This window comes from Perissodus microlepis, chromosome 15 (assembly GCF_051167445.1).
Source record: "Perissodus microlepis isolate ML-2025 ecotype Zambia chromosome 15, ASM5116744v1, whole genome shotgun sequence".
Classification (NCBI taxonomy): Eukaryota; Metazoa; Chordata; class Actinopteri; order Cichliformes; family Cichlidae; genus Perissodus; species Perissodus microlepis.
Window position 1 is genome coordinate 38,793,528 of NC_140475.1, and position 25,841 is coordinate 38,819,368.

The 25,841-nt window shown below is 43.6% G+C and overlaps 1 protein-coding gene across 2 annotated transcripts; it reads right to left on the minus strand.

Moving 5' to 3' along the window:
• Window positions 1-1,707: 1,707 nt before the first annotated feature.
• On the minus strand, window positions 1,708-14,462 carry LOC146372689 (uncharacterized). 2 transcript variants are annotated; one of them, XM_084953155.1, is made up of 5 exons: window positions 12,305-14,459; window positions 7,995-8,191; window positions 7,271-7,415; window positions 6,099-6,404; window positions 1,708-3,452 (listed from the first exon to the last, which is right to left on the minus strand). In XM_084953155.1, the coding sequence occupies exons 1-5, from the start codon at window positions 13,901-13,903 to the stop codon at window positions 3,297-3,299; spliced, it is 2,403 nt and encodes an 800-aa protein (XP_084809281.1). In that variant the 5' UTR covers window positions 13,904-14,459; the 3' UTR covers window positions 1,708-3,296. The 2 variants fall into 2 exon arrangements, with proteins under 2 accessions (XP_084809281.1, XP_084809282.1); XM_084953156.1 differs by lacking the exon at window positions 1,708-3,452 and having other exon boundaries at window positions 6,316-6,404; window positions 7,255-7,415; window positions 12,305-14,462.
• Between the last annotated feature and the right edge of the window lie 11,379 nt (window positions 14,463-25,841).

Sequence of the window (25,841 nt, forward strand, 5' to 3'; positions counted from 1 at the left end):
CGATCTACTGTCAGGATACCTGTCCATGCACCTGGCTAAACTGGGAAACCCTGAGTTTACTTGAGTAGGTGATCAGCTGTGTGACTGCTTGATGTGAGGGTAAGTGTAGCTGGCCAGTGCTACAATTACTTAAAGACTTGATTTGTGATATGGGCTGTTGGCACGATGCTGTCAGTCTGATAGCTCATTGCTGTAATTAAGCGTAGCATGCTGAGCCAAAAGTAGTTGAACTCAGTGATGCGGTGCAGTTCTGGCCTGTCGCTCGCATCCGCACCAACAGCCAGGGAACAATCTTAAATAACCTTAGCAAGATGTTTTCAGGCAGTATGAAGAAACACCAGCCTGCTGGAAACGCCCACAAACCTGACATTTCTAGTCTTACAAAACTTCAGAAAATTAAGTCAGATGCCAAAAATCTGAGCTTTCCTGCGATTTACTCCTAATGACTTTATATGCTCAGTCACTGAATACAACATTAAGTTTTTGTCAAACAGAATCTCCATTAGACTCAGAAACACACTAGGTAACGTTCATTACCTAATGACTTGTCAATATTTAACTGCAGCCTCCGCAGTAAGACAACAATAGACTCTATAAAAGATGAATTTTACCACGCGAGTGTCACCTTGGCCACGGTCGACTCGTCTCCATTATGACGCTAACGAGACCATAACTGAGAAAGTGAACAAAGTGGTGCAATAAATAGGTCTTTAAGATTTAAAAGACCATAAACTCAATCACAAAAGCATTGACTGAGATTAATGGATCAAGCAGCGGGGCTATTTTCACGTACAGCAACGTGCTGCTGATCCCAGCACTGAAACCATCCTGCTGCTTGTTACACTGCAGAGTCCAGTTCAGTGCTTACAGGTGTTTGTACATGGTGAGCCCAGAGTGAAGGAGAAATGTGAAAACGTTCTTTGGTTCATAAACCTGGAATCACATCTCTGATCATCAGCTGCCTAACAGCAGGGATTTCTTTGCTGGGGTCGAGTCTTTTAGTTTTCCTTCTGACACCTCTTATATGGTAAATGGCCTGTATTTGTATAGCACTTTACTGGTCCCTAAGGACCCCAAAGCGCATCCACACATTCACACACTGGTGATGGCAGCTACATTGTAGCCACAGCCACCCTGGGGCGCACTGACACGGGCGAGGCTGCCGGACACTGGCGCCACCGGGCCCTCTGACCACCACCAGTAGGCAACGGGTGAAGTGTCTCGCCCAAGGACACAACGACCGAGACTGTCCGAGCCGGGGCTCGAACCGGCAACCTTCCGATTACAAGGCGAACTCCCAACTCTTGAGCCACGATCGCCCCGCTCTTACTCCATTTTAGATCAAAGCTGCGACTAACAAGAAAAGACAAGTAGGGTTATAAACATGTCTGATGAATGAAGAATGACATATATTTAAATCCCACTGCTTTGTTTTTATAGATCTGTTTCAACGTTTTCTCTCAGTAATATTAGTTGAAGGCCAGCATGTGGCACACGAGGCAGCTGTGCCCACGACCACAGATCAGCACTGCAGTCGATTATGGAGACGCAGTGATTATAGCTGTGGACACATGTTTAAGGATGTCGTTTACACACACGCAGTGTTCAGTTAAATGTAAAACTGCAAACTCTGGTTTAGCTGAACTTAACATCCCAACATCAGACGCTGTTATAGTTAAAGCACAGCAGGTAATAAAGAGTAACATGTAATGTGGCAAATGTCTTTTATTGAACCAGTTCCTCTCAAGCATTTTGTGGTTTCTTACATAATTGTTGTTGTAATTGTTTGACGTGAAGCCTCTGTGCACTCCAGTGTCATCATGGAAGTGCCAACAAGCAGCATCAAACCAGTTTTCCTAATATTTTTACATGATTAGCTCAACATTTTGGAAAATGTGCTCCTTTGTTTCCTTGTTGTGATCTGATTGATGGCTACTCGTGTTAGTTAACCGTTTGCACAGCGGCAGGAGATTTTCTATTTAACGTTTGTTCACCTTTGTACATGAATATGAGGTCGATCTCTGTCCTCTTAATGTCAGACAAGCACATTTTCCAAATGTCTGAGCTGTTCAAAGTGCACGATGCCACTAACAAATGAAGAATCAAAGTTTTGCCTTTTCAAAATAAAATTCATGACAGATTTGTGCATTTAGCCTTTTAAAGAGTCTCAGTTCTTCATTCATAAAATGATCTTACAGTAATTATGCAAAACAAAAGATGACGTGAATATACAACGTGGGACTGATTCGTTGTCCCTTAAAACACGTTTGAAAAACCAAATACAAAATACATTCATTTCTTTTTTTTGTAGATTCTTGTAAGTTCTCAAAGCATGAGGAGAAAAATTGTGCTTCACAGTAAAAATGTTGCATGCCATAAATGAAATTAAGGCTTAAAAAAATAACTGAAAAGCTCGGTTTGTTACACGTTTTTGTTTTTTTTGCGGTACCAAAAATAAACCTGTCACGCTCGCATCAGGTAAAAGTAACTGATGGTCTTCGCAAGTATTAAATATCAATGTAAAGGTTCATGCAGGCAAGGCTCATGCCTTCATATTTACACTGTTCAATGCAACTGTGGATATGTTGAAAGCACAGAAACCAGCATCACCTGTGAAAACCTGTTTCTGACGATCTGTGGGCCACTGACTCACATCTGAAATGCTAATGTTTGTGTACAGATTTGATGTGAGGCCCACATGGTTACATATGTGTGCGTTAAAGGAGAAAATGAGCATTGGTTACATATAACACACGCGTGTGCGGGACTACAGAACTGATGCTTTCATCCAATCTAAGCTCGAGAAGACCAGACAGGAAGACCTGAGGCTGTCACTGCTGCCAAAGACGCATTTACAAAGCGCAGAGTTAAAGGTCTGAATACCTTTAAAGACGAGAATCGAGTTCTTGATTTCCAACAAATCTAAAAAAAACCTCTTACGTGTTTTTATTTCATCACAACATTTATTCTTTGAAAAATCTTTATTTACTGTAATAGCTGGATTTCACTCTGGTAGCGTGACACAGACTAACTTTAAAGTCAATGTGGACAATTTTGGGAATCACAGGAAGGAAAACATATCTTGCATCAATGTGATGAAATAAATTGGTGAAAGGATGGCTGTGTTGTCTTTTAATTCAGGTGCTACCTTACGTTCACGTTTGAAGATTAGACCACGTTTCGCACGTCCCGCTTTGTTTCACTCACTTTTTTGCTGCAGAGTGAGGGAGTCTGTGTCATGTGACAAACTGTCCACGCACTTGCACAGAACAGATGTGCAATCGGGTCTTCTGAATTTAATGCAGGAGTTCCTGTTTTATTGCTTTGAGGATCAGGGGGCGTCTGCCTTGGATCTCCCTTCGCAGGACGTATTCACTAAACAGGGAGGAATCCACTCCGCCGCCACACGACCCTGTGATAAAGAAACCTTTCTGCTGTAGCCGTTCCAGCACCTGCAGTCAGACACAAACCAACAGCAACACAAGAATGAGGCATAACGAGAAGATCCAGAGCAAAACATTTAGACGTGATCTCTAATGTCTCGCTGGAGTCAGGAATACTGAAGAAAGGTGGGACTTGTTCAGCATTTGATGGCGTTTCCACCCGGTTGTTCGCTACACCTCAAGAGTTGAACCTGTGAAGTGCACGCATTAAAAAACACTCATTTTCACCATCATGCATACCAATAACTTTATCACGCCTTTACCAAATACTCCCTGGTATCAATACTACACTTACGCACTAGAGCACATAATAACCACCCCAATACATGAAGGCATTTAAACAGTTTAGAAATAGACTCTGAAATTAAAGCCTCTGCAGTAAAGTGTGGTTTAAGAGGCAGTGTAAGCTGCCTTCAACTCATCTGACCTGATTTCCTTGGGCAGCTCGTTAGATATTGTACATATAGTCCGTATTTAATCAAAGTATCAAGTCTCTATGTGGAAAAGTGGGTAAAAAGGGATAAATAGCCCACTGGGTTACAGATGCTTGCTGCCACAGAAAGACACATTCCTGTGGAAGAAACCTTTTCTGCAGGCTGGGGCGAAGTTCAGCTATTATTTAGTGCTTCAACCCTAATTATGATAATCACAGTAACTTACTGTAGATATCAGAACACACTAGTGGTGTTAACAGTTCAGCTCTACAGGGGTTTGAATAATATCTAATAAACTCAGATTAGTTCGTGTAAATGGGGAGTCTTCTTCACACACTAAGGCTAATATGGCGCTCCACAGGGCTCTGTGCTGGAGCCACTGTTCTTTACACAATGGTAAATCCAGAATTCAATCTTTCCTGTAGTACCAACTCCCAGTTTGGATTTATTCTCTATGCGTTTATAACCAACACTGCATTTAATTATTAGCTGTTTTTAAACTCTGGCTCTCTTCAGTACACCCAACCAGTTTCTGGAGATGGCTGCCCCTCCCTGAGCCTGGTTGTTCCACAGAAGTTCATCCTCCCAGTGTCACCAAGCGCTTGCTCATACGGGATCATCTGATTGTTAGGGTTTTTGCTCCATTATTGTTAGGCCTTTACCACACCACATGAAGTACCTCAATCCAACTGTTTTCAGGTCAGTCATGATGGCTAACTTTACTTTATAAACCTCCTGTAAACACTTAATTTCTGTGCTCTGTTTTTGTTCTTTCCCCTGACGTATTATGAAATGGTCAAATCATTGCATTTTCTTTAGAAAGAGTATTTGACACAAAACAGATGTTTTTGTGTACAGTAAGTATGACTATCAAAGGAAAGCAAGCAGCGAATCAGTGTCTTTCTGATTTACGGTTATTCTCTGCACTTCTTTTGTGTTTGCGTTTAAATGTGTTGCTAACAACACGTAAGCCTCAGGACCCAGGGTCACTCTCCATCTTGAAAAACCCATCAGCCTATCTGGCCTGAAACACAAACACTTCAGAGGTAGTCCATTAGTTCCCCTCGCTGAGCCTTTCCTCCTGAGGTGAACACGGTGACATTATCTCAGTTTGCCCTCTGGAGGCTTCTGCTCTCTGTGCTGCTGGTCTGTCTTACTGAGATCTCCCCCAGGAGACAAAGGCAGACCTTCAGGTGTGTGTCACCCGCCTCAACACAGCGCTGTTACAAACCGACTGTCAGCATTCAGAGTATGCTAACATCACATAAAAACACATCGGGCTTTGATGGATGGTGGAAGGGTGGCATCTGCCAAAGACGGAGCTGACAGATAAGAGGCGACGGCACATGTTAGAGTCCCAGATATCATCTTGACTCCTTTAGTTAAACTGCAGCTTGAGGCGGTGCATTGAACACAGCTATCACAGCGGTGGCTGTTTAGCTTGACTCTCTCACACTGGGTGTCTGGACGGTGAACTTCTAAATTCCAGGTCCCGTGTAACACGTCCATCTTTATGAAGGATGGACAGAAGCAACACTCCAGACGCTGTGGTGTATAAACAACCTATGACAGGATGAATATAAGCTTTCATGTTGATTACGTCAAATTATGACCTTCCATCCGACATTGCAGCAGAAATCAAGGCTCATCAGAGCAGGCGATGTTTTTCTCCTATTGTCTAAACTAGGTGAGCTGTACCACCAGTTTCCTGTTTTTAGCTGACAGCAGCAGCTGTGGGCTCTTGCTGCTGTAGCCCATCCGCTTCGAGGTCTGACATGTTGTGCGTTCAGAAACACTCTCCTGCACACTTTGGTTGTAACAAGCTGTTATTCGAGTCCCTGTTTTCTTCCTGTCAGCTGCGGTCATTCTCATCAAACCTCTGGTATTAACAAGACATTTTGGCTCAAACACTGGATAGTTTTGAGTTTTCCAACCATTCCATGTAAGATAAGCAGTTTCTGGAATACTCTGAGCTGCCCGTCTGCCACCAGCAACCATGATACTCTGTGAACTTCTGCAGGCAGTCTTGCCTGTGTCTACATACCTAAATGCTTTGCGTTGCTGCCATGTGCTTTGCTGATGAGAAGCAGGTGAACCCAGCAAAGTGGCTGCACGTGTATTTCAGTATAGCTGACCTTCTAAAAAGCACTTAATGGTCTCACTCCAGCATCTGACATGTTGAGAGAATATAAACCAGTGTGGCTCAGAGGATGTTATGTACCTGAACTGAGGTGAGGTGGCAGTAGCCGTTGAGCGGGAAGCGGAGCACGTGTGTGGGGTCCTGGTTCCAGCTGGCGTTCATAGAACTGTAGACGATATCAGTCACCTCAGGGAAAATCTCCTCCATCAGCGCCCGGGATGCACTCACACTGATCCTCTCACCGAGCTCCGGCGTCACGTGGACCACGACACACTCGCAGTCTCGAGAAACGTCCCGGCGCTCCTGCTCAGCCCTCCAGCGCTCCAGCTCGGTCTTTAGAGGTGCCAGCTGGAAGAAAGTAGCCTCTTCGTAGAGCAGGGAGTACTCCTGCAAACACACACACAGCAGAAACAAGAAAACACTCTCAGAAGCATAAGTGCAGACTTATACAGGCCAAAAGAACACGCACAATGCACACAAATATACACACATGCAGATGAGTACACAACACCCACCAAAAAATGCAAAAAACTCCACGTTTTCTTGCAAAAAACAAAGTTTAAAAAATGCATTAACACATATAAACGGCTCGTTTAGTACTTTAGTACTAATGGTGTACTACAACCTTGGTAGCAGCTGCTCTGCTGCTAACACACTAGAGGAAGCAAGACTCTCATTTATTCTATAAACAAATCACATACAAAACCTTCTGATTCATTTGAAAGCTGCTACAAGCCAATGAAAAAGTTTACACACACCGGCTGCAGGCAGTTTCTGTTTGGGTTGTCATAATTGTGATGAAGAATTAATGAAGAGAATGAATGTGTCTTTGGCACGGACTTGCTACCTCTTTCTCTCCTGAAGTCACACAATGTTGATAACAGGTAATTTCCCTGATGCAAACATTAAGCCACTGCTACTATAAATCCTTCCATGCATTAATCAGTTTTGAGATCTGGGGTCATTTTGCTGCCATAACATGTCGCCTTCCTAGAGTAATGGAACAAATACTCATTTATTTTGCTGCAGTTTATCTATTGGTCATTTTTATGACTCTATGTCTGATGTTTGAGAGAATATGACAGAAAATACAGAAAAGAACAACAGAGTCACTCAAAGAAGTCTCAGGTACTGTAAGCGACAGGCTCATGTGAGACTCTGACAGGGGTTCAAGTCTTTCTTTTGACATTTGTTTTCCTGCTTTAGGTCACGCAGCAGCGGTGAACTGTGGAAGTACCTGATCAGGCACTCACTTTGAAGTCATCAGGCAGGAGGAGCTTGGAGGTTCGCAGGAAGTTGAGTATGTAGCGGAACATGTCCCCGTCCCGATCGATGAAGTAGTGCTGCTTTAGACTGTCCAACACGATGGGCTCTGTGCCGTCGAACAGACGCCCGATTCTGCCCCAAAGAGAAGGAAACAGGTTTCTACACTCAGCTGTGGCTAAATTAAAATGTACATGTTGCAGCTAAATCCTTTCCTAGCTCACTGAATGGTAAATGCTAAGTTAATTTTAAAAAGTAGGTTCAAAGATGATCAAGTTTATTGTAACAGTGTACAGTGATCGAGATTATGAGGCTTTTTTAATCAAATCTTCGCTGTTTGATGAGCTGAGTTATCTGCATTTTCCTTAATGTGTGGACAGCAGACCACCTTTTCCCCATGAAGCAGGAAGTATACTACCGCTGCCTCTTAAACTATTCAGATTTAAACTTTCTGAACAAATAACTGAAAAGCAAACTCTTTCTATATTTTGCAGAGAAGCCATTAAAACCAACTCAATATACTAAAATTCGGTTTCCTGAATCATAGGAAAAATATCAATTTGCAGTGAAATTTGATAATTAAGGTAGCAGATATTCAAAATAATCAGTAACGTTGAACTAATTTGTTGATTAAGAGCTTTTGATATTGAGGTGTTGAGGTGGATTACAGTGTTAGCTTTACTCATACGTTAAGAGCTTGGATGTGTGCCTCACCTTGACTCGGGGTACCTGGTGAGTGTGGGCAGGCTGCTGGTGTACATGTGTCCTCCTACATCAATGTGGACTGGTGCGTTGGTTTTGGTGAGCTGAGCTGGTGCTGGGATTCCCGTGGTACACAGGGGAGACATCGGAGACCAAGAAGCCAGCTTCTGACTCGACATGCTGCTGCAGCTGCCGCTGCTACGTCTGTCCTGGGACACAAATACACGTAGTGATGGTGGTGCCAGTATATGAAAAAAAGATCAAATATAGCCATGAATATCTCCACATCCATGGACATAGGTTATCTTTAAAGTTAATACATTGGAACATAATTATCACCAAGTCATGGAACTGCTATGTGTGTGTTTAAACAACAATTTAACACAATACATTTGGTGATGCGACCACTCGCAGTCAGTTGCCCTCTTCAGAAGGAATTTGGGTATCAAGGCAGCAACAAGACAGCAACAAGACAGCAACAAGGCAGCAACAAGACAGCAACAAGGCAGCAACAAGACAGCAACAAGACAACAACAAGACAGCAACAAGGCAGCAACAAGGCAGCAACAAGGCAGCAACAAGGCAGCAACAAGACAGCAACAAGACAGCAACAAGGCAGCAACAAGACAGCAACAAGGCAGCAACAAGGCAGCAACAAGACAGCAACAAGGCAGCAACAAGACAGCAACAAGGCAGCAACAAGACAGCAACAAGGCAGCAACAAGACAGCAACAAGGCAGCAACAAGACAGCAACAAGGCAGCAACAAGGCAGCAACAAGACAGCAACAAGGCAGCAACAAGACAGCAACAAGGCAGCAACAAGACAGCAACAAGACAGCAACAAGGCAGCAACAAGACAGCAACAAGGCAGCAACAAGGCAGCAACAAGGCAGCAACAAGACAGCAACAAGGCAGCAACAAGACAGCAACAAGGCAGCAACAAGACAGCAACAAGGCAGCAACAAGGCAGCAACAAGGCAGCAACAAGGCAGCAACAAGACAGCAACAAGGCAGCAACAAGACAGCAACAAGGCAGCAACAAGGCAGCAACAAGACAGCAACAAGGCAGCAACAAGGCAGCAACAAGACAGCAACAAGGCAGCAACAAGGCAGCAACAAGACAGCAACAAGGCAGCAACAAGGCAGCAACAAGGCAGCAACAAGGCAGCAACAAGACAGCAACAAGGCAGCAACAAGGCAGCAACAAGGCAGCAACAAGACAGCAACAAGGCAGCAACAAGGCAGCAACAAGGCAGCAACAAGACAGCAACAAGACAGCAACAAGGCAGCAACAAGGCAGCAACAAGACAGCAACAAGGCAGCAACAAGACAGCAACAAGGCAGCAACAAGGCAGCAACAAGGCAGCAACAAGGCAGCAACAAGGCAGCCTGCTATCAGTTTGGATCAAGTTTTCATTTACATGCAATCTGTGATAAATCAAAATGATTGAGGAGAGGCAGGAAATATAGCAAAGAGGGGAGCTTTGTCCGCTTCAGCCCACTCATTTTCATCGCCGCCCACGAGTTATGTATTAACTTGCAACCGCTTGCAGAGTAAATGTAACTGATTGCAACATGTTGGCAATCTGTGTTTATAAATTATGCAGCAATTATTTGCAAACCTCTCTCTGCAGACCGAGCTGGACCAGCTGGAGACAACAAGGCGAACTGCACAACCACCTCTGCAACCCGAAGTGCAGCACCCTCAACCTTTATGTGAACAGCTGGTTGCTGCTGGTTAAACTAGAGAAATCTCTGCGTGTTGTCATGAAGTTATGCTCCATAATAAATGCATCTATCTGCAGCTCCTGAAAGATGTTTTGTGCTTGAAGCCAAACTGGGTCTCGTCGATGTTTGTATAAAAACCTGCAAGCAGGCTGGCAAACCTGATCTGAACAGTTTTACAGAAGAGCTGATTGCTTAGAACAGTTCCCGCCAGGCAGGGTTGAACCGCCAGGTAAAGCCAGGAGCCTGACAGGAAGCTAAGAAACACAAGGACATCCTGTCAGGCTCACAGATACGGCTCGGTCAGAGCTATTCCTGATTGCCTTGTAGGCTACGTTATAGTGCCAGGTGTCTGGCACGAAACAAATCATTAAGCTCTGAAAGAAACAATTGGCAGCCTGGTAGGAGGCCAGTGCCTGACAGGCTGGGAACACACGTCCTCTGGGCTTTCACTCTGCTCTTCTAGACTGATCCGCCGTTTCCTTTCATTCTGTTCCAACTGCTCCTTTCAAACCTGTTCTGCTCCAAACGATTGTGTTCATGTCAGTTCAACTACACTGAACACTAGATGTGAATGGACTGCAGTGAGGATATGCCCTGAACATTTGCTGTCACTGGCTACATAAGCTGTAGCACTGTGTCAGTTTATATGTTATGATAATATGGAGCAATTCTACAATAAGGGCTACGGATGAATATTTAAGGGATTAACTTGCTAAGTAATCAACAACCAGTACTGCTAAAGAAAAAAGCAGCGTAAGAGTGTAAGCAGCGGTTTAAGCAGAGATAAGCAGACCTTCCTCTTCCTGCCAGTGCTTCCAGCTCTCTGAAGAGGACACTGAGGTGTTTCCAAGCCAGACAGTAGACAAACTCTTCTCTGGCTTGTTCTGGGGCTTTCCCAGGGTCTCCTTACAGAAGAGCATACAGGAACTACCTCATCTAGACGGCATCCAAGAGGCATCTTAGACAAATCCCCAAAACACCTCAGCTGGTAGTTTTTAATGTGGAGGACGAGTCTCTCTACTCCGAGCTCCTCCTGAATGACTCGGTGCCATTAAAGGATTTCTGCTGTGACCTTTCACATTCCTGCCTCGTCTTCCTTGACCTTCATTTTTTAACCTCAGAGAGCGCAAACAGTTCAACTGTCTAATTCATAATTTTAACATTTTGCTTAATTCTTTGCTTGTATGTACACGTACATCAAATTACATATGAATAAATATCAGAGTAAGCACCATGAAGGGCAAACAGACAGCTGAGACACAGGCCCTCACACGATGTATAGCAGGTACAGATTATCACATCTATATAATCCATGTGTGTGTGTGTGTGTGTGTGTGTGTGCGTGTTGTGACTGCCGAACAAGCAGTCTGTACCCTGCAGCTATGGCACTAATGCATGGTGGATAAATTCATCAGCAGGTATAGTTACCCTTGGCAACAGAGGGACACTCCCAAAGACAAATCACTGCTTCTCCTCACATGATTGGGCCACATGGACAACACAGTTTCCTGCATGGTGAGATTCTGTAATTCTGCATTATGTTTTCGTCAGAGCAACTTATGTAACAAAAATATAAAAATGTACAATCAGATCATTTTTTACCCACTTCTTCAAGCAACTTAAACGAGTCCAGACGCTTTTCTTTCCAAGCTCCTTAGACTACGATGACCTGCATGACTGAGAGCCTTCACAGACAAATACATGTACATATTTCTGTGCAGCCCTTAGTGATAAACATTTGTGACTACAAAGTAATTATTTTCCCTCGTACCAAGCACTAGAGCTGATGTTGTGCAAATGGTTTTATATGTTTGTAATTCAGAATAAAGGGTGCACAAACTCTGGTACAGGACTTTAAGCTTAGCGTACTTCAAAATTCTACTTTCATTATTTCACTGAAAAACTGAGCACAAGTGTAATGTTTTGGTATCCAATTACAACCTAGATCTAAAGAACTGAACGCTTAATTAGGCTTCCAGGTTAGTGTTTGTAGGTCTTTATGTGCATCGATTTTCAGACTGTGGCACCACTGAAGTAAACTACATGATTACAGATATTTTATGTCATGTTCAGGATTATAAGATGTGAAAATAACACAAAAGTGATGAATTGCTTTGTAAATGAAGGGTGCAATGGTTCGGCATCTGTATTTTGTTTTTATTTTTTTTTAACACTTTGCAACAGTTTTATTTATTTCTGTATTTATTAGGCTGATCTGATCCCAAATGTCCCTGTAACAAGAAGTTCACCCTGATACTGATGTACTTCTTAAAGACATCAAGTTGTATTTGCCCGAGAAGAGAAATAAAGTCAGAGTGCTTACTAAGGTAGCCTACTCGAATAGGTATGCTTTTCCTGAGCGTCTGTTTATTTTAATTTTACTTTAACCCCCTAATAAAGCAGTTCAAATAAAGTTTTTCATAGATTACTGCCCACTTTAAACACCTACTAGTTTAATATTTTATTGCGCTCTTATCTAACTCTCCTCCTAAAGATGGGCGTCACATCGGTACGGGACTGACTCCCTGTCGGGTTTAACACGGGAGGCTTGAAGCTCCAACAGATGAAAACGGACCAACATGTTCCGGGTTACCTCTGTGGGCACAGGGGACCGGGCGCCGGACTGTGCGAGACGGGACTCCGTGGCTGTGGCAGGCACCGACTCTCTCTCATTCGGCTCCGCGGGCGACTCGGCGCGCGTCCCGGGGCGCACACAGCGCTTCTTGGCAGAGGGAGCTCCCGGGTCGTCCTCGTTGTTCTCCCTCCTCGCTGCTGCTGCTGATGTAGGCGATGTGTTCGACGTCTCTGCTTCTGTGCTTTGCTGCTGATTCAGATCCGCAGCGTCGCTGACCCTGCGCAGGTACGGGATCACGAGCTGGAGGTGGGACTGCGCGTGACCATTGACCGTTTCCGAGGCAACGTAAAGCGTCGTCGAGGGCTTGAAGCCCGCGGCCCCCACGATGCTGTTGAGGGTTGCTATGGAGACGGCACCGATGCAGTGGTTGGTGTAGGTTTTCGAGAGCTTGGCAGCGCGCGACAACATCTGCATTCTCGTGCCCAACAGGTTCTTCCCGATGGCTTTGTTCTCGTACCACGTCACGTCGCTCGCGCAGCAGTGGTCCCGGGGCCGCTGGAAGAACGCCCTGCACAGCGGGTTCCGTTTGGACACGTACCGGACGAAGCTGGCGTACGGACACTGCTCCGTGCCCGTCTCGTACATGCGCGGCAGCGTGTCCTCGTCTGCGTCCGGGCGCTTCTTGGTCCAGGCGGCGGAGCGGGACTTGTGATAGGGTCCGAGAGCTTTAAAATACACAAACTTTCTTCCGTCCTCGTCCACGGCCAGACCGAACGAGTCCTCCTCCAGCTCCCGCTGGTTCTCTCTTCCCCTGGTGCAGAAATACATGCAGGTCTCAAACCAGACTTTATTCAGAAGCCCAAACGGGGTGTCGGTGTTGAACACAGAGGACTCGTACAGTTTCCGCAGGTCCGAGCGCGTGATGGCTTGTTTCTGCACCACCGGACCGGCACCCTGCTCCTCCAGCCTCCGTATGACCGCAGCCAGGGTCAGGTTGGCGCTGCGCAGCTCTGGGTCCTTGGTGAGGTCCAAGGTGCGGCAGTAGGGCGGCTCGTTCAGGTACCGATTGAGAGAGCTCCGGATGCTGATGAGGGAGGACTTGCTGTACAGTTGTCCACTTTTGGAGCGCGCCTCGGCGTAAAAGGAGCGCAGCACAGCGCAGAGCGCATCCTTGTCCAGAGTTTCAAAGTCTGGACTTTGGGCTTTCTCGCTGAGGTACTCCCTGAAGATCCTCACGGCGTACCTGGTGGCCAGGCGGGTGTTCTCGCTCAGCTTGTTTCGCTCTGACCGCTGAAGTTCTCCCTCCGGGTGAGACTCGCGCCCGGAGGGGATGCTGCTGCCGAGTGGGTCCGCCTCCCCCTCCTCCTCCTCCCTTCGGTCCATACTCCGCATAACGACCGCTTGTGTCTGCGCGGCGGAACCGCTGGAGTCCAGCACTGTGCTCCCTGACTCCCACTCCACTCCATCTCTGTCGGACTCCTCGTCCTCCTCCTCCCCGGTGATCTGGACCTCCTGGATCTCATCTTCATCTTCCTCCTCCTCCTCCTCATCCCTGCTCCTCTCGGGGCAGCTCATCTGCTCCTGCTCCGTGTCTCCGCTGCCAGGCATTCTCGCCATATTGCGGTCTGTGAAGCAGTCCTCCGGCAGCGCGCATGCGCTATATTGGACCGCAGCGCTGAAAGCCTTTTGTGTTTAAGTGACCTTCAGCCGTGCACGCGTTTTTTAAGGTACGGGGAGCGAGCGCAGCGGGAGGGTAAATTTGGAGGCGCGCTCCCTGCCAGAAAGGCTGCAGTATTGGACTGAATATTGGACCAGCAGCACGAGCACTGACGAGGAAAATGGCAAGACTGCAGTAGTGCCACCGCCAGTATCCAAATATGTTTTTACTTTAGAAGCTGTTTGATACTTAACAGGAAAATTACCGGAAGGCAGCCAAGAATGAAAGAAAAGCAACAATAAATATCACGCAGCTTGTTTTAGTTACGTACACGCGTGGATAGCTTAGGTGCTCGTGTGTTTGCTGCACCAGTCACAGAGTCCAGTTGGTGCCTTATAAAAAGACCGAAAGTAAGGTCGTGATACAAGCACGTGAAACAAGCAAAAAATGCACATGATGTAGTCCAGTGGAGTTAACGCGGTTAAAAAGAAACCCAGAACTGCAGCTCAGTGAAAATTCAATATCATTTGTATATTTTGTTTATTGTTGCAATGTAGAGAACATCCAGGTATATCTGTGACATGAAAGGTCAGAGCGTCTCTTTCTTGCTTTGGACCGCCAATGCATGCAACATTAAGGCAGGGAGGGGGCGATGCACGCAGATGGGTGTCAAAATATTCAATCACAGGTAATACAATTTAGAAAACATGGCACATGACTCACGTGGGAAAAGTGGACATCAGAACCGCAGTAGTTGGAAAAGCCCATGTTGTTTATGTTTTGTATTTTAGGGAACTTGCACCCCTAAAGTTTATCATTTCAACTACAGAAGCCTTGCATTGTAATATAATGGGGTTGCCTTCACCCAACAAGCTGATCATTTCAACTGCTGAAAAATAAAATTACTGTTACTGTGATTGTAATAAAGTGGCATCAACACAAGGGAAGCAGTACAGACAGGAGAACGGAGCAGCAAACTTATGAGTCCATTCACCAAACAATACAGAGACCCATCTTTAAGCCACAGAAACTATAGAACTGAGCTAATAAATCAAATTGATCCGAGCATTTCTTGAATATGTGCACTGGGATTTTTGTGCTTTTTGCATGAACAACATTGGTAATTGTTGAGGGACATTCGGATCTAAAAGAGAAGCACCTGGACCTTTGGGCCTTTCATTCATATCATTATCTTCAGTGGTTGCAAACTGTATGGATTACAGGCTGTGTTGCTGCTACTGTTAAACTGTCAGTCATGTTTATTGAACACAGACTGAAAGAAAAGTCCTGTTTGTGAAACCTCAAGGTGAGCTTTGAAACTCTGGACATATGCTTAAGGAAACTGAGGGACGCTGCGTGCTCAGTGTGGTAGTGACGTGACAAACGTGTATAAAATTGACAAAATAAACATGTATTCAAAATGACTTGAAAATATTGAGGCCATAAACTCATCAGGAAAGTGTTTATTGAGGTCACAAATGAAGTGAGCAGTAGGATCATTTTCTCATACTTTTATACAATTTGACTCCTTTGTTGGGTGAAGGCAACACCATTATATTACAATGCAAGGTGTCTGTAGTTTTTTTTAAATGAGAGTTACCTCCTCCTCTTCCTCGCAGTTAGAAGAATTGATGCACTGCATGCATGCACAACTCTACAACATATTGTCCTTTAATGTGATGGCGGCCTGTTTCAGCAAATCAGCCGACCCAGGTGCTGAGGTGAGGATATATTCTTAAACCTAACCAACAGCTCTAGTGCCTAAACCAACACAGAGACTGAAAATAAAAGTAAAATATAAAAATACAAGTAGCGGTCCCTGAAATCTGTCTTCTGGGTAAAAGTGGTGGTTTTTCGCTGTCTGTGTGTTAATGCAGCCCTTTTACATTTCTTATTGTTGCAACATGTTAACGTACATTTTATAAATTAAGCCATTAAGTGCATTAAATGTCAGTACCAAGAGCCAGAGGTAACTTTGAAGTCCCCCAACCTAAAAGGAAGTATTGTACTGAATTAATGCATTTGCACTTTAACATGTCCCACTTATCATTATGAACCATTTGACCCAAAAGGATTTTGGTGAAATTGCTTTAGTTTGCAGTCATAGTAACCCTACCACCTACCATTGCTCTGCTTGTTTATTTGCATTTTTTCTGGGCTCGTTGATGGAAGAATGCAGCATTGATCTTTTCGTCTCAGACACCCTTTCTGATGCACAGTTATGTTAGCAGTTATTTTAGCAGCTTCTTAATATAGCATCCCATCATGCTCTATGCCTGCTCCGAGCTAAGAGCACTGGTTCCTCCCCTGGGCAAACATGACCTTGATATACAGTCTGCACCCCATGTACTGCTCTCATTACTGTTGGGATTACATCAAATTATTATCTCATATTAAACTACAGAGCTTGCTGCTCCTGTGACAGAAAGAGTGGTGGCGATCATAAAATATTCTTTAGAGTGTAATCGAAAAAACAAAACTTTGAATTCATTCAAATTCCCATGAAAATGTGTGTCAACAATATTACAAAACACAACTGCACATCGACCACGCAAACAAAGCGCTTCATTTTTAATCAACAAATCATTTTGTGGAACAGTCCACTCACTGTGAACTCCAGGCGTCTTTGTTACTTTACAATGTATAATTCAACTTAATCATGTGGTGTGTGGGATTACCATAAACCACACAACTCACACAAGCTACCGTTGAAATAACTGTTTCCCTACAACTACTCACAACATCACAGTCTTTGAAATGAAGAGACAGCTCATTTAGCAGGATAAATCATGTTGTCCCTGACTGATTGGCAAGTGGTTGCTGGCTGTCACCAGGTGATATCAGTTGCAAAGAGGCTGATGTAGATGCTGCAGTTGCCTGTTATTTGGATGAAAGTCTCCAACTTGTCTGCAAACACTTGCCATTTGCTCTTCAATCGGTAATGAAACTCGTGTGACATAAACCGCAAACTGAGAACATTGGCCTTCTAAGTAAATGTTGTTCTGTAACCAACACATTTCAAAAGATGCTGTTTTTACTTTAAGGCCAAACACTCTGTGCTTCTGGTTTGGGTCCTACTTCTTCCACTTCCACTGGATGAGCAGTTTGCTACTGTTTGCGGTCAAATGGGCATCTTCCATGCAAACTGCTAGTAAATACAAAAACCTGCAAATGATCGGATCAGTTCCAAAGAGATTTTGAGTGCAGCACTGTATATTTATCTTTGCAACCAATTTCAAGCTAGCAACTGCTGGCAATCACAGCAACCACTCTCCAAAAGTGTGCAGAATACACACTTTTCCCCATCGTCAGGTGGTCACTGAGCTGTCTCTAGGTTTGTTTAATTTGGGGTTTAGCTATTGATTTCCGAGCTAATGCCAGAAACTGTTTAGGAACTGGTCTCTAGGGCTAAATAAACGGCTCCCTAATTGTCAGCCTTTTAAATTTAGCAGTTAGCATTCTTGCATTTGGTAATAGATTGTGTATCAATAATAATGACAATCTTTGAGGCTTCAGAAACCACAATATAATATTAGTGATCAATATTATTATTTTTTTTAGTGAAGTGCTAATGCTACTAATGCTACTAATGCTAGCTAGTTATAAACTATACACAAACTCATTCTTGTCTGTTAGTTGATAATTATTGTTAATCAGATACTTATTGTTATTAAGTAACAAATTAAAAGAACAAACAAAAAAGCAGATATATCAGATTCCTATTATTATATTATACAAGTTAAATTGAGTAAATATAAAATGTGTTTTTTAAATGATGATTTAACGTATTAAGTGAAGAAAGCTAACGAAACGTACATGAGTAGAACAGTAGTGGCCCTCTCTTGTTAACTCAACTGTGATCACATTTTGTTGGAAAGCCAAGTTTAGTTTCAGTAGCCACACTCAGACCACTGCCAGACCCGTTACTGTCTGTCAGACAAAGTGAAGATGCCTAAATGTGTTTAATAAACCAACAAATCTCATCAGGACCCAAAGAAACTCAAGGAACAGTCATTGAGATATTTCGGTCTGGAGAGGATTTCATTTAGAATGAGGCTTCAACAACTCATCCAGGAAGTCACAAAAAGAAGCCAGAAATGATCCAATGAGCTGCAGCCCTCACTCTCTTCAGTTATGATCAGTGTTCATGATTCAACAACAAGAAAGACAATCAGCATCCACTAAAGTGTTCCAAGGAGAAAACCCTGCTGGACACAAAGAGCACAAAGGCTCGTCTCACAAATGCAAAAAAACCATCTTGAGGATCCCCAAGACTTTTGGGGACTAATGAGACAACAGCAACAAGTTTACATTGGGCATAAAATGAAAGCAGAACTTCATAAAAAGAACATCATACCAACAGTGAGACATGTGGCAGTGTGATGGCCTGTTTTACTTCTTCAGGACCTGAACGATTTGACATAATTGATGGAACTACGAAATCTCCTCTGTACCAGAAAATCCAGAAGGAAAATGTTCAGCTGCTAATATTCAGCTGGGTGAACTGATGCTCAAGTGCACTTGAGTGATGCAGCAAGGCCATGTCCTAAAACATACCAGCAAGTCCTCCTCTGATTGGCTCAACAAGCAAACTTAAGGTTTTAGGGTGGCCTAGTCAAGTCCTGTCTGGACTCGAATCCAATTTAGGTGATTTAGCATGACCTTAAACTTGGAAACCCACAGACTCTGCTGAATTAAAACAAAGGAGGTCTGGAAGACTCACTGGCAGTTAATGCAGTTGTTGCCATCTAAGGTGGCTCAACCAGTTACTGGGTTTAGGGGGCAATTCCTTTTAGGGCAGTGTAGGCTTTAATCGCTTTCATTTAAAAACAACATCTTTTCTGTATTTACTCAGGTTATCTTGTTTAATATTAAAATTTGTTTGATTATCTGAAACATGTCAGTGTGACAAATATTCAAAAGGGGCAAATACTTTTTCACAGCACTTTAAAACACCACAATTTATTATTGTGAAAACATAATTAAATTTTGATTAAATATTGCAAGAAATATCGCAGAGGTCTTTATCGTTTTACTTAGCATATTTTGCATAATTCAGTAATTTTATTATAGTAGGGACAAAAAGTCATGTAACAGCTGCAAGTGGAGCGGATTGGTGTGTTTTACATCTCTGTGCCCAGGGGCCCACTGTCTCATTATCTCGCCCTGTGCTAAAGCAGTTGGATATAAAACAGATGCTTAATTCCAAGATGTAGACGGGTGGGGGCTTCATGTAGGAATAGAAATGTCTGTTGTAAACATGGTTGTGTAAATGCAGCTAACAATAAATGCGCCTGTCCATGCACACCACAGTGAAACGACTGCGTGCCAGCGTCGCTGCAAAGCAGAAATAATTTCACCTGTTTTATCCATTATGTGATATATAGGCAATGTTTTTAAACAGCTCTAAAGAAGCGTCAGCCTCTACTGCTGCGGCAGTGGCATTTGTCAGTGTGTTTGTGCTCTGGGGCATGTCACCAGGAAGCCGGAGACACTTCACAGGCATGAGGCGCCCCCGCATTTTAATTCTTGTTAGGCAAGCCCACTTTAGACCTTGCTACTCAATTAGCAATTAGCCAGCCTTTTAAGTGGAGACCTTTGCTGTGGTGTGTGATTCTGGCCTGATTTGTATGCAGTTTGTGCAGACGCTGATAAGAGCACCCGCAGTACATGCGCAGGTTTTTTTTAATGTAATTTTGTGATGATTTGCATGCCAGGACTGCTGCAGGGAGAGGGGAAATAACATGGCCCGTCTTCAAAGGGAGATCTGTGCACCAAGCACAGCAAAATGTGTAGGACTGTGCTTTTTTTGTGCAGGCAGGTAATTTGCTCCCTGACTAATCTGCAGAGATAGGGAGAAGTTCAGAAAAAGCACTTACACAAAGAGCAAGCTGTAGCTCCGAGGCTTGTCAAACACCTGAAGAAATTAACACCGAGGTGTAATAGCTGGAACAGACAAGCATCAGCACAAACCTCCGAGGTAATGAGAGGATGTGTGTGAACATGTCTGCCTTTACCAGTATACACACACAGCAAAGTGTATTGATGTATATATGAGAGCACATATGTACCCGGAGATAATTAATTTGTGGTGCGATACGAGACATAAGACTGTTTCTGTTTGTTTGTGTTGGATGAGGAAGGCAGAGTGTAGGTGGAGGTTGGATGGAGCTAAAACTGAAGTATAAACTGCACTACAAGGTTTTTTTTTTTAAATTTCTTTATTCATTTTATATATTTCTACATTAATCAGGTGGTTCAGTTTAAGTGTCAGTCTGGTCAGTGATTGGTCAAAATGTTTTACTAACTAGCAACTGCATAACAAGGCTTCTGACCTCTTTAATGTTCAAGTCTGATCTTTATCTTATAAATATTTTTTGTAAATTCGAGTTAGAACTTTAGAAAAAGGTTTAAAACTTTTCCAAATGAACTCAAAGCCATAAGCAGAATGCAAAGAAACGGTTACTTATTATGTTTATGTTCTTATGTCAGTGTTGTTATAAAGAGATATTAACTGAAGAGGGATGAGAGCTTAATGTAACACCATTTTATACCACAAGATTATGCAGCATGTAAATGTGAACAGTTTCACGCAGGAACATATTTGCAGTGGGAGTTTGGAAAATGTAATTTGGGTCAAATGACCCGGGACCATGACAGAGAAAAACAAAGGCTCTGAAAAAAAGGCAAAAGTCTAGCAACACAACTTGGTGAAAATGCAGACTGTGATTATATCACAGACTGCCATGAGAGTGGGATGCACGAAGCCAAAATTAATTTCTTCAGTATTTTTTTCAACAAAAGAATATAAATCGATGTAAAATTGAACTGAAGGCATGGATGTGAGTCTGTCACCTCTGAGGATTAGGCTGTAAGCAGTGCTTCAAGTCGCTGGTTTGCACTGTTGCCGCACAGCAAGAAGGTCCTGAGTTCAGTTCCACCATCAGGCCGGTTCTTTCTGTGTGGAGTTTGCGTGAGTTCTCCCCGGGTACTCCGGCTTCCTCCCACAGTCATGCAGTTAGTGGGGATAGGTTAATTGGAAACACGCGAATGGTTGTGTCTGTGTATGTGGTAGCTCTGTGACAGACTGGCGACCTGTCCAGGGTGTACCCCGCCTCTCGCCCTAACACAGCTGGGATCGGCTCCCGCCATCCTGAAAAGGAGAAGCGGATGGATGGATGGATGGACAGTGCTTCAAGATGTCACATCTTTCAGTTGTCAAAGAAAGATGTTAAATACAAGAACATGTAGGTTTTTAAAAAGTTTTAACAGCTTCTCAGACTGATGTGTAAAAATTAATTCCATTAATTAAATGAGTGACTTTAATTTGTATCAGCGACAGAACTCAGCCTCTCATTCAGTTACAGACAGCGAGGCTGGCAGTGATATTTCAAACTGCGTCCTTGTTCTTTGTGGTGTGAATAGCTCCAGGTTTGTGCATCTATAAGCATGCACTGCATCGGCATGCAGAGCAAGCTCGTGCTTTGTCTTAAATGAATGTCTGATATATTATTAATAACCTGACAAACTACTGAGTGGCCTGAGGCAGCACATCCAAATATAAGCTGAGCCAAACAGAAAACACACAAACACTGAAGCGTAGTAAAGTAGTGCATGTGTGTATTTTTATAACTAATTTGTCCCTGTAGAGAGAACAGTACAAACTTGCATTTGGGATCCGATATTTGGGTTGATGGTGGAAGTGGTCAGGACTCTGATACTAGTCCATCATCTAATGATTCAACATCTGGAGTGAAACATTAGCTATGATCAGGTAATGTGATGTGTCTAAAGCAGTGAAATGACCTTGAAATATCTGCGTGGAGTCTTGATGGGAGCTGGACAAACAGACCACTTTGAAGTCACAGTTTAAGTCAGTGCAGCTGTGCGCAGAGACTCACTTCACTGAAACACAACACAAGTGAAAGACAAAAACATGCAGGGGTCATAGAAATGTGTATAAAATAAACCATATTGTTCAAAGCATTCACACGTCTGCCTTCAGAAGCATACGACCCAGAGTGACATCCCATTCTTAACAGTGTTGACCCAGCAGTTGCATCACAGCTCCAACTCTTCTAGAAAGAGCTTCCACGTGCTTTAGGAGAGCGTTTATGGGCCCAACTCCCAGCGTTGGGAAGGTTACTTTTAAAATGTATTCCACTACAGATTACAGATTACATGCCCTAAAATGTATTTTGTAATGTATTCTGTTACGTTACTCAATGAGAGTAACTATTCTGAATACTTTGGATTACTTAATATATTATCATGCTTTTTACAACTACATGAATGTCCTATTGCTGTGTGATTTATTACTATTACTGAAGGTTACTCTCTATACCAACACCAGCTAGATGTTTAAATCTTAATATGAATGAGTAACAGTAGGTGGACATTAGGTAAGGCTGCACTTTTTGCAGCGATCTCGTATAGAAACTATTCCGCGCGTATATAAAACAGGTCCGCGGCTCCGAACCGTAGTAAAGGGACCTCTGGCTAATACGTCGGGTTCCTGTCGGCTTGTAGCTGAAAACTAGCTTTACTTTGTTGTCTGGGTCACTTTGCTAGTGAGAGACAGAGAGAGGCGTTGAAAGGCTGCTGCAACGGAGCTCATTGTTTCAGAGGAAAACAGGAACACAGCGTACAGTCGAGTCTTAATAGCTTACTTACAGCTGGGCTCGTCAGGCACTCTTCTTGGCTGCAGTGGTTATTATTATATTTACATGCTTCCAGCTCTCGTTTCTGCTCGGTGACAACTCCTACTTTTCCTTTTTCTCCCTCCTCACAGACACATCACGGGTACGGCGGTCCATTCTCCCTGCAGCACGGACTACACTGCCCATCAGGCTGCATGCTTTAGGGCGATGCCTGTAACACTCTGCCTGTTGCCTTCATATTAAATCATTTTAAAAATATTTCTTCACATCATTATGAGACGCGAGATTGAGACACAGACATTTGAGCCTCTTAATGCGTGTTTTGTTTGGGTTTCCACCAGCGTGGAATTACCAATGATAGAGAGAGCATAGCCGAACATATGAAACTGGAAAAGTCCGCCGTGTAATCCCTTCAACAAAGTAACTGTATTCTAAATACCACCTTTTTAAACGGTAACTGTAACAGAATACAGTTACTCATATTTTGTATTTTAAATACGTAACAGCGGCACATGTACTCTGTTACTCCCCAACACTGACAACTCCTAACAACAATCCCACACCATAATCCCCCAAACATCAAACATTACACTTGGCACAATGCAATTGGACAAATACCGTCCTCCTGGCAATCACCAAAACGATTTTTCTATTGGATTGCCAAAAACCTTCAAGAGGGTGTCTGTGATCCGTAACTCCAGAGAACACCTCTGTGCTGCTCTAATGTCCAGCAGCAGTCTGCTGTACAACAGTTCATCTTATGCTTGGTATTGCACTTGTTGATGGAAGGCTTGGATACAGCTGCTTGGCCAATCCCATCCCATGAATCTCTCCACGCGCTGTTCTTCAGCTAATCTGAAGGCCACGCTAAGTTTGGAGGTCTGTTGCGATTGACTCTGCAGAAACTTGGTGACCTTTGCGACCCATGAGCCACAGAACGGCTCAGCTGATGCTTTGATTTTATATGCCTACCTCCTGAGTTCCTGTCATTCCCAGTCGCTTCCACTTTGTAATAATATCACTAATAGCTGCCTGTTACTACTGATGAAATTTCGTGATTGGACTTGTGCAAGTCCTGTAATCCTATCACGGCGCTATGCTGGAATTAATTGAGCTCCTGCGAGCGATCCGTTCTTTCACAAATGTTTATAGAAGCAGTCTGCATGCCTGCAGGCCACGTAAGTGCTTGGAACACCTGAATTTGATGATTTGGATGTGTGAGTGAATAGTTTTGGCAAGATAATAAACATAAATGTCATCCTGTGGAAGAGAGGTTTGTTTGAAGTTCACTCCCTTTGCATGAGTCGCAGTGTTTTATAAGTTTTAATCTTTTGATTATGTTCTTAAGTGTGTTTTTAGTTCTTATAGTTTATTGCATGCTTTTATTGTGAAACCTGTGCAATCTGTAGCAAGGGAGCGTTTGGGTCTCTGCTGAACAAACGTTAACGACTGCTGTCAAACGAAGAACAGCGGTGGGCAGAGTTGAGGGCTGTGCCCACCTGGAGAGTTCGGCACTGAAGTGCAGGACTGCAGAGGACGTGTGGGGACGCTGCTGCTTTAGTATTTTACAGGGACTTTATTGGACTTTTAGTGTTTTTAACAATTTGTGCAGATTCTGGCTACTCGCTGATGGATTTTTAGAATTTTATTTTTATATTGTTATATTTGAGTTCTTGTTGCCCCCTGGCCAGGACTGTTTTTATTGTAAATAAATTACATTCAGCCAATCAATTTTTTGCTCTCCTACCTTGGCTCCACACTGCTCTCCACCCACCTAGAAGGGCTTTTCTCTTCCAAACGCACCGACCACATAAAATTAAAGTCAGCCTTCACTGGGTGCCACAGCTCCTCGCTCCTTCACGGCTTTACTGTCATGAACCGTTGTGAGGCATCAAGTCAGGACCCAAACACAGGACTCCGAGAGAAGGGAATTACCTTCATCTTTATTCTTTATTATTGCACTTAGAAACTCAAAGTAAATACAGAAGAAAATGCAAAAACTCTGGAAGTTGGGAAACAAAAGCAAACAGGTACAAAGAGACAACGAGCAGATGGAGACTGAGGACTAAAGTATACGCAGGATAATGAGAGGAAGGGCAGCAGGGGAAGTAAAACTAAACACACTGTACACATGAACGAGACTGTCAAAATAAAACAGGAAATACGCTAAAAAGGGCGAGATGAAGACTGAGCGACACAAGCTTGACTCTGGGACCGCGGAGAAACAGACACGAGAACATGACTGACTGGGACATCAAGCAAAGAGACAAAACTAACATGAAGACAGGCTGAATAAACTTGGAACGTGGATCACAGAGATGATAATGTGATAACAGAAACCTAAAGACTAAATGACAAAACGAAGAAGAAGACCTGAGAACACCAATATAAATATAAAGGGGTCACACAACTACTAATAACCAAAACAGAAACGTAACTGGAAACACATGAACTCTGGATCACAGACCAGGACCCGTCACACTTACACAGGTTTGGGCTCCTAGCCAGTCACTGAGGATGACTCCCTGAGTTCTTCCTCCACATTGTAGAATTATTTGGTCACTGAGGTTATTTTCTCTATTTTCTTTACCTGACTGCTTTGGTATGTATCAGCACAATATATATAAAATTATAATTACTCCTCACCCTTTAACACGTAGTTTTCATTTGGGGTGTAGCTCAGGAGGTAGAGCAGGTCATCTGCTGATCGAAAGGTTGGCAGTTTGATTCCTGGCTTCCCCAGTCTGCATGCCAAATATCCAAACCCCCACTTGCTCTCCGATGCATCCATCGGAGTATGAAGTGTGTATGAGTGTATGTTAGTTAAAGCACTGACAAAGCATAGCGTGCTGGTGCGGCGTGCTGGTGCGGCGTGTTGTATACAGCGCTTTGAGTAACTCCAGGACAGTAGAAAAGCGCTGTATAAGAACGAGTCCGTGACTACACATCAGCAGCAGCGCAGATGTTCCAATGATATGTGTTTTGTTAATGTGGGCAGTCTCTTCAACATGCACCCATAAGATCTATAAGGCAGGAGCAGTTTGGTGCTTTATTTGTGAGGCGACTCAGAACTCTGCACCTCGTTTCTGGTTAGTGCAGTTTGAACGAGACCGTTTTATTCATTCAACCCAATTAATTACAATGAAGCCGACAAGGATTAAATTTTTTACACAAATAGCCAAGAGAGAGAGGGGGGGGTGGGGGGGTGAGAGGGTGAGAGTCGAGAGAAAGAGAGGGG